The sequence below is a fragment of the Ascaphus truei genome, chromosome 2 (genome assembly GCF_040206685.1).
Source record: "Ascaphus truei isolate aAscTru1 chromosome 2, aAscTru1.hap1, whole genome shotgun sequence".
NCBI classification, from domain to species: domain Eukaryota; kingdom Metazoa; phylum Chordata; class Amphibia; order Anura; family Ascaphidae; genus Ascaphus; species Ascaphus truei.
The window spans coordinates 298447914-298463173 of NC_134484.1; the positions used below are offsets into that span (position 1 = coordinate 298447914).

Consider the following 15260-nt stretch of genomic DNA (forward strand, 5'->3'; position numbering starts at 1 on the left):
GCGATAACTTAACTTAGATATCCCTGACTCAGGGTTGGAAGTGGCTTTTCCACTTCCAACATCAAAACATGGTACTTTTGCAGTCTTACACAAATGAACAGAAAGATTGAACCTGTTTGGGGAAGAGGCTTCTCCCCTCTGTAGTTCAGCAGCCTTCCAGCCTCCTGGCTCTTGTGGGGAGACCAGAGCAAACAGGAAATCAGTCTTTCATACCTGATTCCTAATTAGCATGACAGGTGACAGAAATCAGGCAGCAGACAAACTCTGGTCTGGATCTCTCATCCCTCAGTTCCAGCGCTTGCCAAACTGTGGGATGGAGTGTATGTATTATAAGGCTGCACTCCCAGGCCAAACAGGATAGAAACTGTCTAGTATCCTGGGAGCCCTATATACGGAATTTATTACCATCCCCTGGTTTCTGTCACAGGTTCTAAATAATGAATACTCACAAATGTGAGGGAATAAAGGTACACGTAATGGTTTTTTTTGGTGCTGGTTCACAGATTGCAGTGTGATGAGAGAAATCGTCTGAGTTGGTGTGTCCACTGATACCCTTTAGTAAATGTAAAGAGAACCGGACATAGTGCAGACCGTAATACTTTTTATGAAGGTAAAAATGGTAATTTACACTCACATGGTATAAGCGGAATATAAGCAGTTTGATCACACACGATCGATACCGGGGCGATAGGCTTGTAAGGGGATTTTCCTCCCAGTCTTGCAGATAGGGACTGGGGAAGTAAGTTAGCCCTTACAAGGGATATGTATTTTGTTTCTTTTGTACTGCTGTTTAAAGGAACACGCTAAATAAAGCCATGTTTTAATTTCCCCAAAACTGTTTCCTTGCACCTTGTCTGTACCTGCCTCTTATCCTGCTATACAGGGACCGTTCACAGACTACTGGAAGAACCTTTGAGTACATTTTATTTAATGTAATTGTATTAAAAAAGGAGAAGTAATGCAATCAATTGAAGATAAATTACACTATAAGGTCTTCTTTCTAGTCTTCTCTTTTTCCCTAAGCTGCACTGAACCTTCATTTTAGAGAAATATTGTTTGGATTAATTTGGCAATTCAAGTGAACTAGCTACATTGGGACTGAACATCATGTTACACTGGTTGTATATTAAGTTATACGTTGTATTACTGATCCTAGTCACAGTATTTTATTACGTCAAAATTAGGCATGGAATTCCATGAATGCCATGATCATTTATTTGTTTCATAGATGTGAGTATGAACAGAAACAAGGGTCTAAACAAATTCCTTTCTGTGATCTTTGTTAAGAACAACATGGTGCATGTTGGTTTAATGTGTTGAACTTGGATACATAATAGTTGGAATCTAGAAAGTTCTTCCTAGCGCACAAACAGTCCTTGGACTTCTCAAATCGGTATTAGGAACAACACTCTGTTAAAGTTCAGATGATGTCCACTCAATAAGTGCATATGTGAAAAAAAGGAAAAATAGACGTAGCGTAACAACGTAAAGACTATGTTAAGCAATGATCAAAGGTTCTTGTTGATTGACAATGCACATTTGATTTGTCTTTCAGCCAGCATGGTGATATTTAGAGTGGTACCACTAATACCCCTTTCTTTCAACTGGGGATGCTGCAATTTGGCTTATTGCTTGAAGAATCGCTCCCCACATGAAAAAATATGAACAGGAATCTAGTGCAATAACGTCTTGAAAAATTTATTAAAATATAGATAAAAGGTAAGAATCACACTCACACTTTGGGCATTCATTTAGGCTTCAGAATCAAATGGGAATATTCACCAGCTGACTGGGCTGGGTCCCCAATGACTCCGGTAAATAGCCGTTTCCTCCACCTCTCCTTCCAATCTCCTATGTTTTGGCATTTAAAGAATAGCTGAGATCTATCAGCATTTCATATGATGCTTCATTCCTTGCAGTTTCAGCAACTACAGGCTTATGCATGATACATAATGCTCATGTTACTTTTTAAATTGAACACAATTTTTTTCATACCGATGACTTTCCTGTAGCATCTCTGTAAGTTTCTGAAACTTGTCAAAATGCTGCAGCTGACATTTTAAAGCATCAATTTCCTGTTGTAGTTGGTGATTATGGCTTTGTAAATCTGGTGTCCTTAAATCTAGAAATAGAGAAAATATATTACTTATATTGATTTGGTAGGCTGCGGGCAAGTTCCTAAAATTACCAATCCATTATTGCATGACATTTTTTTTTAATCGAATTTTATAAAATCGACAACTAAAAATGTGCTTTTCCAATGCACTCTGTTCTGGCCCCTGTTTGATTCTTCCTATTCTGTGGCTGCCGTCACTCCTCAGTATATTTGTTGTCTCAGGCCTAGCAACTCCTGCACTTGCCTGATTTAGTTTCTGCCAGGACCCCTGGATGTTGGTTTGTCCCTGCATGTCAGGTCATATACCCTTCCTTTTCCAGCCAGCAGCCATTGTGAGTAGCCACCCCTCTCACTGTTTCCCCAGAACAAAGCATTGCTTTTTCACCTTCCTCTCACAAATGTTACCTCCAAGTTATCTTATGCTTCTGTTTACCCCCCCAATAAAGTTACAGAAAATAAGAAGGACTCTGTGTGCATTTAAAGGGGACACGTTTATCTGCCTTATCCTACTCATTGTTTGGGGAGGTACCCGGGCGCTATCTCTGTATGACTTATCTGATGTGCGGAAGTGTAAAAAGAGTGGTGTGATATTGCCTGTAAGTGGTTTTCAAGTGATGTCGTCTTGTGACTCGGAACCCCAGCAGGATCTATCCAGGACCCTTATAGGCAATGAATACAAAAAGGATGGGGGAGCACAATAGTTGGAAACAGGCAGTGTTGTAGATCTAGTAATTGCTCTTAAAATAAAGCAGTTATATCCTGAGCGAGTGTGGTAGCTCAGGTGGCTAATGTCTAATTGGAAGGATAAACACACATGGGTTTTTTTGTGTTGGTGAGAAGGTAAAATAAAAATGTGTAACTTACACGGCCTTGTGTAAGCCCAGTCGCATCAAGGTTTCTTTGGGAATCCCGTGGGCTTCTAATGAGGTTTTTCTCCTTGCAGTGTGGGTTCTTCTTCTTGGTATGTAGGCCGCTTGCTTCGATGGTTCAGAGTGTTGCTCCAGGGGGATTTCCTCTCGTGTAAACAGAAAGGAGGATAAGGTTAACACATATACATATATACGTCAATGAGGGGGAGGATGGCGTGTTTATGTACCACCAAAAAGATATATATATTATAATCTGGCACTCACACGGTCTAGTGTGAGTGTACTCTTATCTTGGTATCTTGTTCATTTGGGGGTATTGCCCAATCAGTAACAGGTGATGGAAGGGTGGGGTACAAGAGTATAAATTGTAAATATAACACAATACTCACACGGGCCAGTGTGAGTACACACTTCTAGCGGTATCTTTGCTCTTCTGTTCCTGATGTAGCTAATGGTGAAGATGGGGTTAGCACAGATATAAGACACTAAAGGTCTGGAGGGTAAAACTAACTTTAATAAAAAACATGAGAAAAATAAAATAATAACAAAAACAGAAACCAAACGCTTCTGTGGGAAGATAAAAGCAAGGGGGGGACAGTGTGGTGTATAGTCGCAGGGGATCTCGCCTTCCGCGTCCGGATGGGGAGCTGCAACTACACCTCTGTCTCCTCTGTGATGTGCTGTAGAGTGTTCCAAATAAAAGAGCAACGCGTTTCGTCCAAGTACTGGACTTCCTCAGGCTCTGTAGATGTGGTCCTGCTATTCCCAGCCTCTTTTATGCCAGGTTTAGCCAATCCTGATCGTGGTGTGGTTTCAATTCCGTTTCTCTGGTGCGACGGGACGTCGCCATCTTATGAGTTGCGCGCGCATCCCTTCTTCTATTTGGTCGCGCATGTGTGGTATTCAAACCTTGTAAATGTCCATATTAGTCTCAATAAAGTTCCGTGTTGTTAAAAAAAGGAAATGAAATGAAGGGTGCGCGCGCAGTCCCTTGTATACTGCGCGGTTGTATCTCCTGATAACAGTCTCTAGGCACTCCCATTCAGGGCACGTCGGAAGGGCCTAAAAAATGCCCAAAAATGTCGTGGAAGGTATTGGGTATACCTCTGAGGCTGCTACATGAGGTGTAATAATTATACTGTGCCATGTTTCTCTCGGTGTGTAGCCAAATAAAATTATCTACATAAGCTAAGTTATGTGTCTGTTCTTGTGTACTTATAGTGTTATAGAGTGATAAAAATGTGATATATATTCTAAAGTGTGTTACTCTAAAAAATAATAGATATAATCTAATCTTGTGTTATTGGAGGATTCAAATATTGAAGTACTAAAAATTAAGGTTAGTTTATATATATTCTAATGTGGGTTACTTCCAAGAAAAGTAGATGTAATCTAATCTTGTGTTGATAAAAAAAGTGTTTAAATATTTAAAGTGCAAAGTGATTGAGGTTAATTTAATTAAATTAGATTACATTACCTGTTATAATTTAATTGAGGTAGTGTATAAATAATACATATTCTAATGTGAATCGCTACAAAGGATAATAGATATAATCTAATCTTATTTTAATAAAAAAGGTGTTTGAATATTTAAGGTGCAAAGTGATTGAGGTTCCTTTAATGAGATTAGGTTAAATTACCTATTATAAATTAGTGGAGATAATGGCAATAGGGGTAATAGTAGGATGATTTTCAAGTGATAGTGGTGAACAACATCCTGAATTAATGTCCTTATGTGGGTGAGTATGACATGTGGATTGACATGCACTAAGTGTATACTAACCGAGTTAAAATCACACTGCTGAGGGAGGCAGGTGGAGTTAATAATGCATGAAGCAAAAATAAAAAAGAAACAAAAAATAAAAATAATAATAAATGTATAAAATACAGTATCTAAAAAATCTCTGCATGTAAGCAAATGGACTAGAAAAAAGTCTCTGTGCCGGATAAATGGATACAAAATTATAAGTTAAAAATGGTATACCATAAGATAAAATGAGAGTCTGTGGTCTTAAAAGACGGTCGCGAAAAATGCAGTCCAATCCTAAGTGGCGGAGAAAATTTCAAGGCCTTGGGCGGATGTATCTGTGGTTGGAGGAGAGGAAGCAGGTTAGTGATTGCCTTGGACTAAGCATAAATGATGTCCATGGATGGAATATGCGGGCCATGGTCTGGGCCTTGGACTAGGCATAAGTGATGTCCATGGATGGAATGTGCGGGCCATGGTCTGGGGTATTGAGTGCTCACATAAAAGCCCCCAGATCTATGTCTATATTGAGTCCTATGCTTAGTCCAAGGCAATCACTAACCTGCTTCCTCTTCTCCAACCACAGATACATCCGCCCAAGGCCTTGAAATTTTCTCCGCCACTTAGGATTGGACTGCATTTTTCGCGACCGTCTTTTAAGACCACAGACTCTCATTTTATCTTATGGTATACCATTTTTAACTTATAATTTTGTATCCATTTATCCGGCACAGAGACTTTTTTCTAGTCCATTTGCTTACATGCAGAGATTTTTTAGATACTGTATTTTATACATTTATTATTATTTTTTCTTTTTTCTTTTTTGTTTCTTTTTTATTTTTGCGTCATGCATTATTAACTCCACCTGCCTCCCTCAGCAGTGTGATTTTAACTCGGTTAGTATACACTTAGTGCATGTCAATCCACATGTCATACTCACCCACATAGGACATTAATTCAGGATGTTGTTCACCACTATCACTTGAAAATCATCCTACTATTACCCCTATTGCCATTACCTCCACTAATTTATAATAGGTAATTTAACCTAATCTCATTAAAGGAACCTCAATCACTTTGCACCTTAAATATTCAAACACCTTTTTTATTAAAATAAGATTAGATTATATCTATTACCCTTTGTAGCGATTCACATTAGAATATGTATTATTTATACACTACCTCAATTAAATTATAACAGGTAATGTAATCTAATTTAATTAAATTAACCTCAATCACTTTGCACTTTAAATATTTAAACACTTTTTTATCAACACAAGATTAGATTACATCTACTTTTCTTGGAAGTAACCCACATTAGAATATATATAAACTAACCTTAATTTTTAGTACTTCAATATTTGAATCCTCCAATAACACAAGATTAGATTATATCTATTATTTTTTAGAGTAACACACTTTAGAATATATATCACATTTTTATCACTCTATAACACTATAAGTACACAAGAACAGACACATAACTTAGCTTATGTAGATAATTTTATTTGGCTACACACCGAGAGAAACATGGCACAGTATAATTATTACACCTCATGTAGCAGCCTCAGAGGTATACCCAATACCTTCCACGACATTTTTGGGCATTTTTTAGGCCCTTCCGACGTGCCCTGAATGGGAGTGCCTAGAGACTGTTATCAGGAGATACAACCGCGCAGTATACAAGGGACTGCGCGCGCACCCTTCATTTCATTTCATTTCCTTTTTTTAACAACACGGAACTTTATTGAGACTAATATGGACATTTACAAGGTTTGAATACCACACATGCGCGACCAAATAGAAGAAGGGATGCGCGCGCAACTCATAAGATGGCGACGTCCCGTCGCACCAGAGAAACGGAATTGAAACCACACCACGATCAGGATTGGCTAAACCTGGCATAAAAGAGGCTGGGAATAGCAGGACCACATCTACAGAGCCTGAGGAAGTCCAGTACTTGGACGAAACGCGTTGCTCTTTTATTTGGAACACTCTACAGCACACCACAGAGGAGACAGAGGTGTAGTTGCAGCTCCCCATCCGGACGCGGAAGGCGAGATCCCCTGCGACTATACACCACACTGTCCCCCCCTTGCTTTTATCTTCCCACAGAAGCGTTTGGTTTCTGTTTTTGTTTTTATTTTATTTTTCTCATGTTTTTTATTAAAGTTAGTTTTACCCTCCAGACCTTTAGTGTCTTATATCTGTGCTAACCCCATCTTCACCATTAGCTACATCAGGAACAGAAGAGCAAAGATACCGCTAGAAGTGTGTACTCACACTGGCCCGTGTGAGTATTGTGTTATATTTACAATTTATACTCTTGTACCCCACCCTTCCATCACCTGTTACTGATTGGGCAATACCCCCAAATGAACAAGATACCAAGATAAGAGTACACTCACACTAGCCCGTGTGAGTGCCAGATTATAATATATATATCTTTTTGGTGGTCCATAAACACGCCATCCTCCCCCTCATTGACGTATATATGTATATGTGTTAACCTTATCCTCCTTTCTGTTTACACGAGAGGAAATCCCCCTGGAGCAACACTCTGAACCATCGAAGCAAGCGGCCTACATACCAAGAAGAAGAACCCACACTGCAAGGAGAAAAACCTCATTAGAAGCCCACGGGATTCCCAAAGAAACCTTGATGCGACTGGGCTTACACAAGGCCGTGTAAGTTACACATTTTTATTTTACCTTCTCACCAACACAAAAAAACCCAAGTGTGTTTATCCTTCCAATTAGACATTAGCCACCTGAGCTACCACACTCGCTCAGGATATAACTGCTTTATTTTAAGAGCAATTACTAGATCTACAACACTGCCTGTTTCCAACTAGTGTGCTCCCCCATCCTTTTTGTATTCATTATCCTACTCATTAGCTACAGTGAGCCTAGGCCAGAACACTCAATGGCAGTGATAACGCAGAAAATCCCACCATAATGCTCTAGCGGGAGCAATAACCTTTGCTACATTTGTAGGTATTAGCAACCAGGAAGTTATATATAAGCAACCCTACCATGCAGCTTTGGATCTGAAGAATCTGGTGTATATTTGACCTTTTCTATTTTTAATAGCATATTTTTCAGTTCATTATTCTCTTGTAATACAAGGTCCAACTGCTGCTTTTGAATATCCTGCAATGAAAGAAAAAAGAAAATGCTTACAAAACCTACTTAATATACAGGTGACGTATATACTGTATTAACAGATTAAAGTAGGAATTCATTTAGTTCCTCTTATGTACAGTATGCTTTTCGAATCCAGCATCTGTTTTTGCCGATCCGCACATCTACATTTCCCTCGTGCACATACATATCAGTAGTAGAATAAAAAGCCTGCAGATGAGGCAGTAGCAGTAAGGAGTTTTTAAGTTAGTGTTTCCCAGCCTGTGGGGCACAGGACAAAGTTAGGCTTAGGGTGACAGGAGTAAAATATACACCAGTAGATACAGAAAGTGGCAAAGAAAGAGGGGGTCAGAAATAGTGACAGAAATAATGTCAGTTATCTTACATCAATTAGAAACTAAAATAGCAATCCTATTTGCATTGATTTTCTACAGCATTGTAAAAAGTGTGTGTGGGAAGATGCAGGGAAGTCCTCCAGTATTAAAATCAAACACATTTTAGCTCCATGGAGGACACAGAGATACTAACTGGTGTAGTTATCTGTATTTCTGCATACTCCAAATCAAAATGGCAACCAAATCTCACAGGTCACACGGGCCAATAAAAAGCCACATCATCATTAGTTGCAGTTTCCTATTGGCTCGCTATTTAAATACCTTGGGAGAACACTGGTAACTACTCGGGTAAGTATCTCAATACACCCAATTTACAATCTTTCTCTGTGCATTGAAAACAGGAGGGAGTCCCAAATGCAAAATAAATTTTATTTGGGGAGGGAGAGTACAAAGACTGGGACTGGTTTTAAAAAATTGGTAATCTCTAAAGGCGCCTATGTTGGAAGCGTTACAAATTGGATTTTTGGTTTGGGGAAATCATAAATTGTATTGCACTTGTATGCGCCTATGTATTAAACTTTTACTTTCTCCATCTGTGCCTTCAGTGTCAAACATTTTAGTAGTCAAGTATATTGGCGCGCACAATTGGAATAATGTATGATGCACAGATGTAAATGGTATATATAAGAAAATAATATCCGTGTGCCAAAACAAATAGTTGAACCCGTGTCAAAATCGGCTGCCAAGTTGACATCGGTGTAAATCCTAAAAAGGTCTACAGTACTTATATTGTTAGCATCGAATGCATTTTCTATGTATCAACCAAAAATGTATTTGACACAGCACGGATGTTTCATTATATAAGTTAACCAAATGTATTATTTTGACAGTATAGCATAACACTGAGAAACGGATAAAGCCGTGCAACCAGAGCTCTCAGACCTTCAAAAAGAAAAATACATACACAAATAAAACCACATTGTATTCTCTTTATTAAGTAGAAATAGCCATGTTGGTCTGCAATACTTACCAAAAAAAAACAAAAACCAACATAGCCTTCTTTGCATCATCTGCCTCAGATGGCTATCTTGTTTTTTTTGTTTTTTTAGATTTGTGTTCAACTCATGGAATCTTTGTAAATCAGTATTGCTGAGCTGAGTAGAACTCTCGAAAGCTTGTCTTATAGTATCAATTGTTAGTCTGTTTATTAAAATTGTTCCCAAATAAAATAATGGGTACAATTTTAATCAAGAGAATAAAGCTTCTGTATATATTCATTTTAAGGATCTGAGTGTGTTGGTTGCAGGTCTTCTTTGGAAATAGCAAAGAGTATTTCTAAGAAATGAGTGCACTCAACCTCATATTAAGTAAGAGAACTTACATATGAGTTTTCTTACTTAATAGGAGGTTGAGTGTACTCATTTCTTAGAAATAAGAGACTGATTTGGAAATAGCAAAGAGTATTTCTAAGTGCACCACTCATTTCTACCGGCAGAGCGGGAACTGCTCTTTCTTTATTAAACGGTTGCAGGTTTTCACCCGTGTCTCTGTGGCCCTACTGTATATACTTAAATTTTCTTGTAAGCTCCATTACCCATTCTAGTATTCTGACCATAGAGGTAGCATTTGGGTGATTTTGAAGTCACTGGCTATATGGCATCTGTTCTGTAGCGGGAAAGTCTTGTGTTTTTTATTTAAATTGTGTCAGATACCTTTGTTTCCCCTTTATGCTCCTCCTGGAATCTGAGAACCAAATTCTACATCTTGGGGACAAGTGAGCAGGGGGTTCAAATTTATTACTTTTTGTATTGCACACTGCACTATTCTATTTATTTTCACTTATATGTATGCATAATTGTGACACACACGGATTATCAATTTTTTACTATTAAGTTAGGATCACAAACGAAGTTTTTTGCGCCTATTTCTCACTTGGTTTCAATCAGGTACTCAACATGACACAATGCCTCAAATTTTATTTCAAACAATGAACTATGCATTATATTTGTGAAGTCATATAACGTTAAAACAAACTGTACAGTTTATGAATGTTAACAGAAAAAAATTCAGATATGCTCTTCGTACATTGGCCCCTACTGAAAAGTCGCGGCCATAGTGCAGGATACGCCGAAACAAACACTAGGATGCCAATGAATATACACAAAGTGCTAGCGCGCTGCCACGTGCACATGTGCTACAGGGAGAGCGGCGCTTCGCAATACAAACATGTTTGTATTTCAAGCGCAATGTCGGGTCACAGGAGCACGGAAGCTAACGCGTTCTACTATGGACGCGGCCTAAATGTTTTTTATTGCTTTCGTGCTGAAGTTTCACAGGGGTATCACAATGCACATCAATGGTTGTAACTCCTGGAAAAAAAACAGCTGTTTCAAGCACGATACTCAAATGCATTATTGTTATGAACACAACATTTGAAACCTAATGTTGTTATTTACTATTCAGAGAATATTCAGTCCGCGCTCTTGCTCTTTATGAATGTGGAAAGTTGATTCCTCTCTGTCCTCTTGCAGCTCCTGTAGTTCGAGGCGTCTTCCCCCACCTCAAAAGTGGATCCCGGCGGAGAACTCCGACGCCAGAGCCAAGTGACCAAGAAAAAAAGGAACACAGGAGCGCACCAAGGTAAGAGTAATAAAGTGTATTACAAAGTATAGAAAAAAGTAAACACTTACATAGCGTAAAACTTTAATACTGCACCGACACACTTTATTCGAGCAAATACCCAGTATGTACCTGGCAGATACCTGGAATGCGCCGCTCCTCACCTCTAACAAGCCCCGTTGCGTTTGCCTTCCCAGCCTGGGTTCATGCCTGGCTGATGGGCGGCTGATCTGTTAAATGATAATGATTAGGATTTAATAGGCTGCAATGCTTCGCGTGTCTACCAGATGGCATAAATTCATGAATTGTAATGCAGTATATATATATATATATATATATATATATATATATATATATATATATATATATATATATATATATACTGTGCAGTATTGCACCCAGCGGGAATAAAATGCTTCAATCCCTGCCTGGAAAATACCTCAATGCACTCGGGCAGAAAACAGTCACAAACCTCAATACACCCGGGTATACCCGAATTCGTGGGACTAGCCGAGCTCGAATAAAGTGTGTCGCCAGTGTACATCTCGGTCTAGGCGATATCTTCTTTAGTAGGGCATCACTCAAGAGGGTATATAGGGGCAAGGTCAATCCTTCCAGGTAACAGTCCCGCTTACACTCGTGGAGGTCAGATTGTAGACAGCGCTACAGAGTCAGTCCTAGCGCGCGGGACTGTTACCTGGAAGGATTGACATTGCCCCTACTAAAGAAGATATCGCCTAGACCGAGATGTATTAAAGTTTTACTCTATGTAAGTGTTTAACTTTTTTCTATACTTGGTAATACACTTTATTACTCTTACCTTGGTGCGCTCCTGTGTTCCTTTTCTTCCTTTTTTTCTTGTTATTTACTATACTATATAATATGTTAATTATTACAATTGCATTTGTACAGATGTCAGAATAGATAGTGAATTAAATCAATTTTAAACATGATAGAGATAGACTAACAGTGCATTCACGCTTACAAACTTACTTCAATTCAGCCATCCTGCATTATTCTGCACACAAATAAATAAGTTATTATTCTAGTAATTTATCTGATTTAACTACAATTCTACATCTACAATACAAAAATGTTTGCTTCTTCACATAATTTACGCACTCATTTACACAATAGAAGCCATTGTATCAGCGATGCCAACAGTAATATTGAAAATAGAGTGAAGGAAAACACCTAAAAAGCATCCATCGTTCTTGTGATCTACTGTACCGTTTATGTATTTTTTTCTAGCATCTTGTTAACTTTGGTAGGTGTAGATAGAGCATAGCCAAGGAAATCCTGCTTCTGGTATCCAGAGAACGGAAAAATAGCCAGGCAACTCCAAACTAAATAAGTGATTAATTTATTGCAAGCTAGAAATACAGTAAAAACGGACTACATGAACGAGTTCATGTAGTCTGTTTTTACTGTATTTCTAGCTTGCTATAAATTAATCACTTATTTAGTTTGGAGTTGCCTGGCTATTTTTCCCTTCTCTGGATACCAGAAGCAGGATTTCTTTGGCTGTGCGCTATCTACACCTACCACTATTTTGAATCTACACCGGATGGACTGCACGCCACAGACGACGGTAGTGTCCCATGGAGTGTACAGGTAAAAAGCCGCAGTACCTTATGAAATATCCTGTACACAACGGACTTCATTTCATATATATTTATACTCTGGTTCGGTGTTTATCGAACTGTCAATTGATGTGGTTGTCATGTGGACTCCACTAGACATTTATCCCCTCCAGTTCAATTATATTGTCATATTGTGGACACTCCATCTTCATCTGGATACTCATTCATATATTTTCTACAGACGGAACTAGGTCTAATTGTTGAGCACTACATTCACTCTACTGTTATCTTGTTAACTTTGACTGAAATTTTTTTCTAATTTTGCCAAAGACAGCCTAGGCTGAGCTTATAGTGCCGGCGACGCGACGTCGCTTCAAAACAAATGCATTAAATCTGTACCATGCGCTTATAGTAGGCGCGACAACGCGACAGAGCGACGTGAACCTGTGTAGTCAGTAGAATTTGATTTTTACAGAGATGGTCGCATCATGTGACAGGCTGTAACCAATCAGATAGCTTCTGATGCAGGGAGAGGGGGAATGTGCCTGTGTGGGACTGAAGGGAGAGGGGTATGTGTGATTGTGTGTGTGTGGGGGGATTATGTGTGGGGAATGTGTGTGTGTATGGGATTGTGTGTGGGGGGGATTGTGAGTGATTGTGTGTGTGTGTGTGTGTGGGATTGTGTGAGTTTGGGATTGTGTGAGTGTGGGATTGTGTGTGATTGTGTGTGTGGGAATGTTTGATTGTGTGTGTGTGTGTGTGTGCGCGTGATTGTGTGTGTGGGAGGTGGGATTGTGTGATTGTGTGTGTGTGTGAGTGTGTGTGTGTGGGATTGTGTGTGTGCGTTTGTGTGTGGGATTGTGTGTGTGTGATTGTGTGTGTGTGTGGGGGGAGGATTATGTGTGTGGGGGATTAGATGATTATGTGTGTGATTGTGTGTTTGTGTTAGTGTGATTGTGTGTAATTGTGTGTGGGGGGGGGGAATTGTGTGGGATTGTGTTTGTGATTGTGTGTGTGTGAGTGATTGTGTGAGTTATAGTGTGTGTGTGTGTGTGTGTGTGTGTGTGTGTGTGTGTGTGTGTGTGTGTGTGTGTGTGTGTGTGTGTGTGTGTGTGTGTGTGTGTGTGTGTGTGATTGATTGTGTGTGTGGGGGGGATTGTGTGTGTGTGTGTGGGGGGATTGTGTGTGTGTGTGTGAGTGTGTGTGTGTGTGTGAGATCAGGGCCACCACAGAAATCATGGGGCCCAGGACAAATGAAAAGAGCAGGCCCCCCCCCCAACCCATAGCGTACCTACCACGGAAATATTTTTTTAGCGCGAAACTTTTACTTAACCCCCCACTACATATAAAAACACACCCCACCCCCCAATACATCTAAAAATACACCCCCACCCCCAATACATCTAAAAATATACCCCACTCCCCCAATACATCTACAAATATACCCCGGCTCTCCCAATACATCTACAAATATACCCCACTCCCCCAATACATCTACAAATGTACCCCACTTCCCCCCAATACATCTACAAATTTACCCCACTCCCCCCCAATACATCTACACATATTCCCCACTCCCCCCCAATACATCTACAAATATACCCCAATCCCCCGCGGTGGCTGGCGGGGGGGGGGGCAGTGGTGGGGGCCCGGCAGCTAGTGGAACTGTGGGGGGCTGGCGGAACTGTGGGGGGCCGGTGGGTGGCAGGACTGCGGGGGGCCGGTGGGTGGCAGGGGCCCGGCGGCTGGCGGGGGCCCGGCGGTTGCAGGGGCCCGGCTGCATGTCACAGCAGTTGCTGCCGGCCCCTCCCCACTGCCGGCACCTCTCAGTCCCACAATGGCTGCTCGTGTGTGCGCCGGGCCTTCCTCTCACGCCAGACGCTTAGCCCAGCTGACTTCTGGCGCTGCCGAGAGACCCGGCACCGGGTGCAGTGTTTTATTATTGGGGGTGTATTTTTATATGTATTGGGGAATTGGATGTGTATTTTTATATGTATTTGGGGGTTAAGTAAAAGTTGTGCGCTAAAATTAGTTTTTCCGTAGTAGGTGCGCTATGGGTTGGGGGGGCCCTGCTCCTTTCATTTGTCCTGGGCCCCATGATTTCTGTTGGCGGCCCTGATTGTGTGTGTATGTGTGTGTCTGTCAAGTGAAACACACTATATGAACAACTTTAAAATAGTAAATTCTCCCGTAATTTAAAGTAAAAGTACTGTAAATTCAGCATACAAACAGAAATTACAACTCCTCTCCATTTCAGCCTTCCCCCTTGCTCTTGTCCCCTCCCCTCTGCCTTCCGTCACTCCACTTGTAGCAAGAGACGTCTCACAAACTCAAATTACAACTTTTGCTTGGGCTACAGAGATGGGAGACGTCATCCGTATCCGTAGCTTTAGCCGGCACTATAAGTGCAGTCTTAGGTGTAACAATTGAATGGGCGTATGATGGCATGAAGCGGTTCACTGTACCACTATTGTTTTATTCTCACATCCACTTTACGTTTTATTTATAATCTTACAATTCAATTTTTATTTTAAATTGTATTTATTTTCTAAATCCTCTCTTCTATGTTTACAGTATAAATATTGCTTATATATTTTTCAAAAATACAGTCCAAAAAGCCTCTGCCCCTAAATGTAATCTTTTTAAAATCTGGCACAATACCAATACTTTTGTTAAGCCACTTTGAGTACTGGACAAAAATGTGGAATTCTATACCCTGCATTCTATACACTACATCTCCAAAACAATAAACAATGGTCTGGATTCACCAAGCTTTCATATGGCGTATCAGAGATAGAGCTCATAACTACCATTGATTTCAGTGGCAGTTAACGCAGGATGGAGCTCC

At 40.1% G+C, this 15260-nt stretch overlaps 1 protein-coding gene across 1 annotated transcript in view; it reads right to left on the reverse strand.

The window, feature by feature from the left end:
* Positions 1–600: 600 nt before the first annotated feature.
* The window catches only part of CEP72 (centrosomal protein 72), a 179069-nt gene continuing 164409 nt past the window's right edge, over positions 601–15260 (reverse strand). Inside the window, exons 10-11 of the mRNA XM_075588599.1 lie at positions 7767–7884; positions 601–2122 (exon numbers count right to left, since the gene is read on the reverse strand). Coding sequence (XP_075444714.1) covers positions 1962–2122; positions 7767–7884 — 279 coding nt within the window. The 3' untranslated portion in view covers positions 601–1961. The remainder of the gene's footprint in view (positions 2123–7766; positions 7885–15260) is intronic.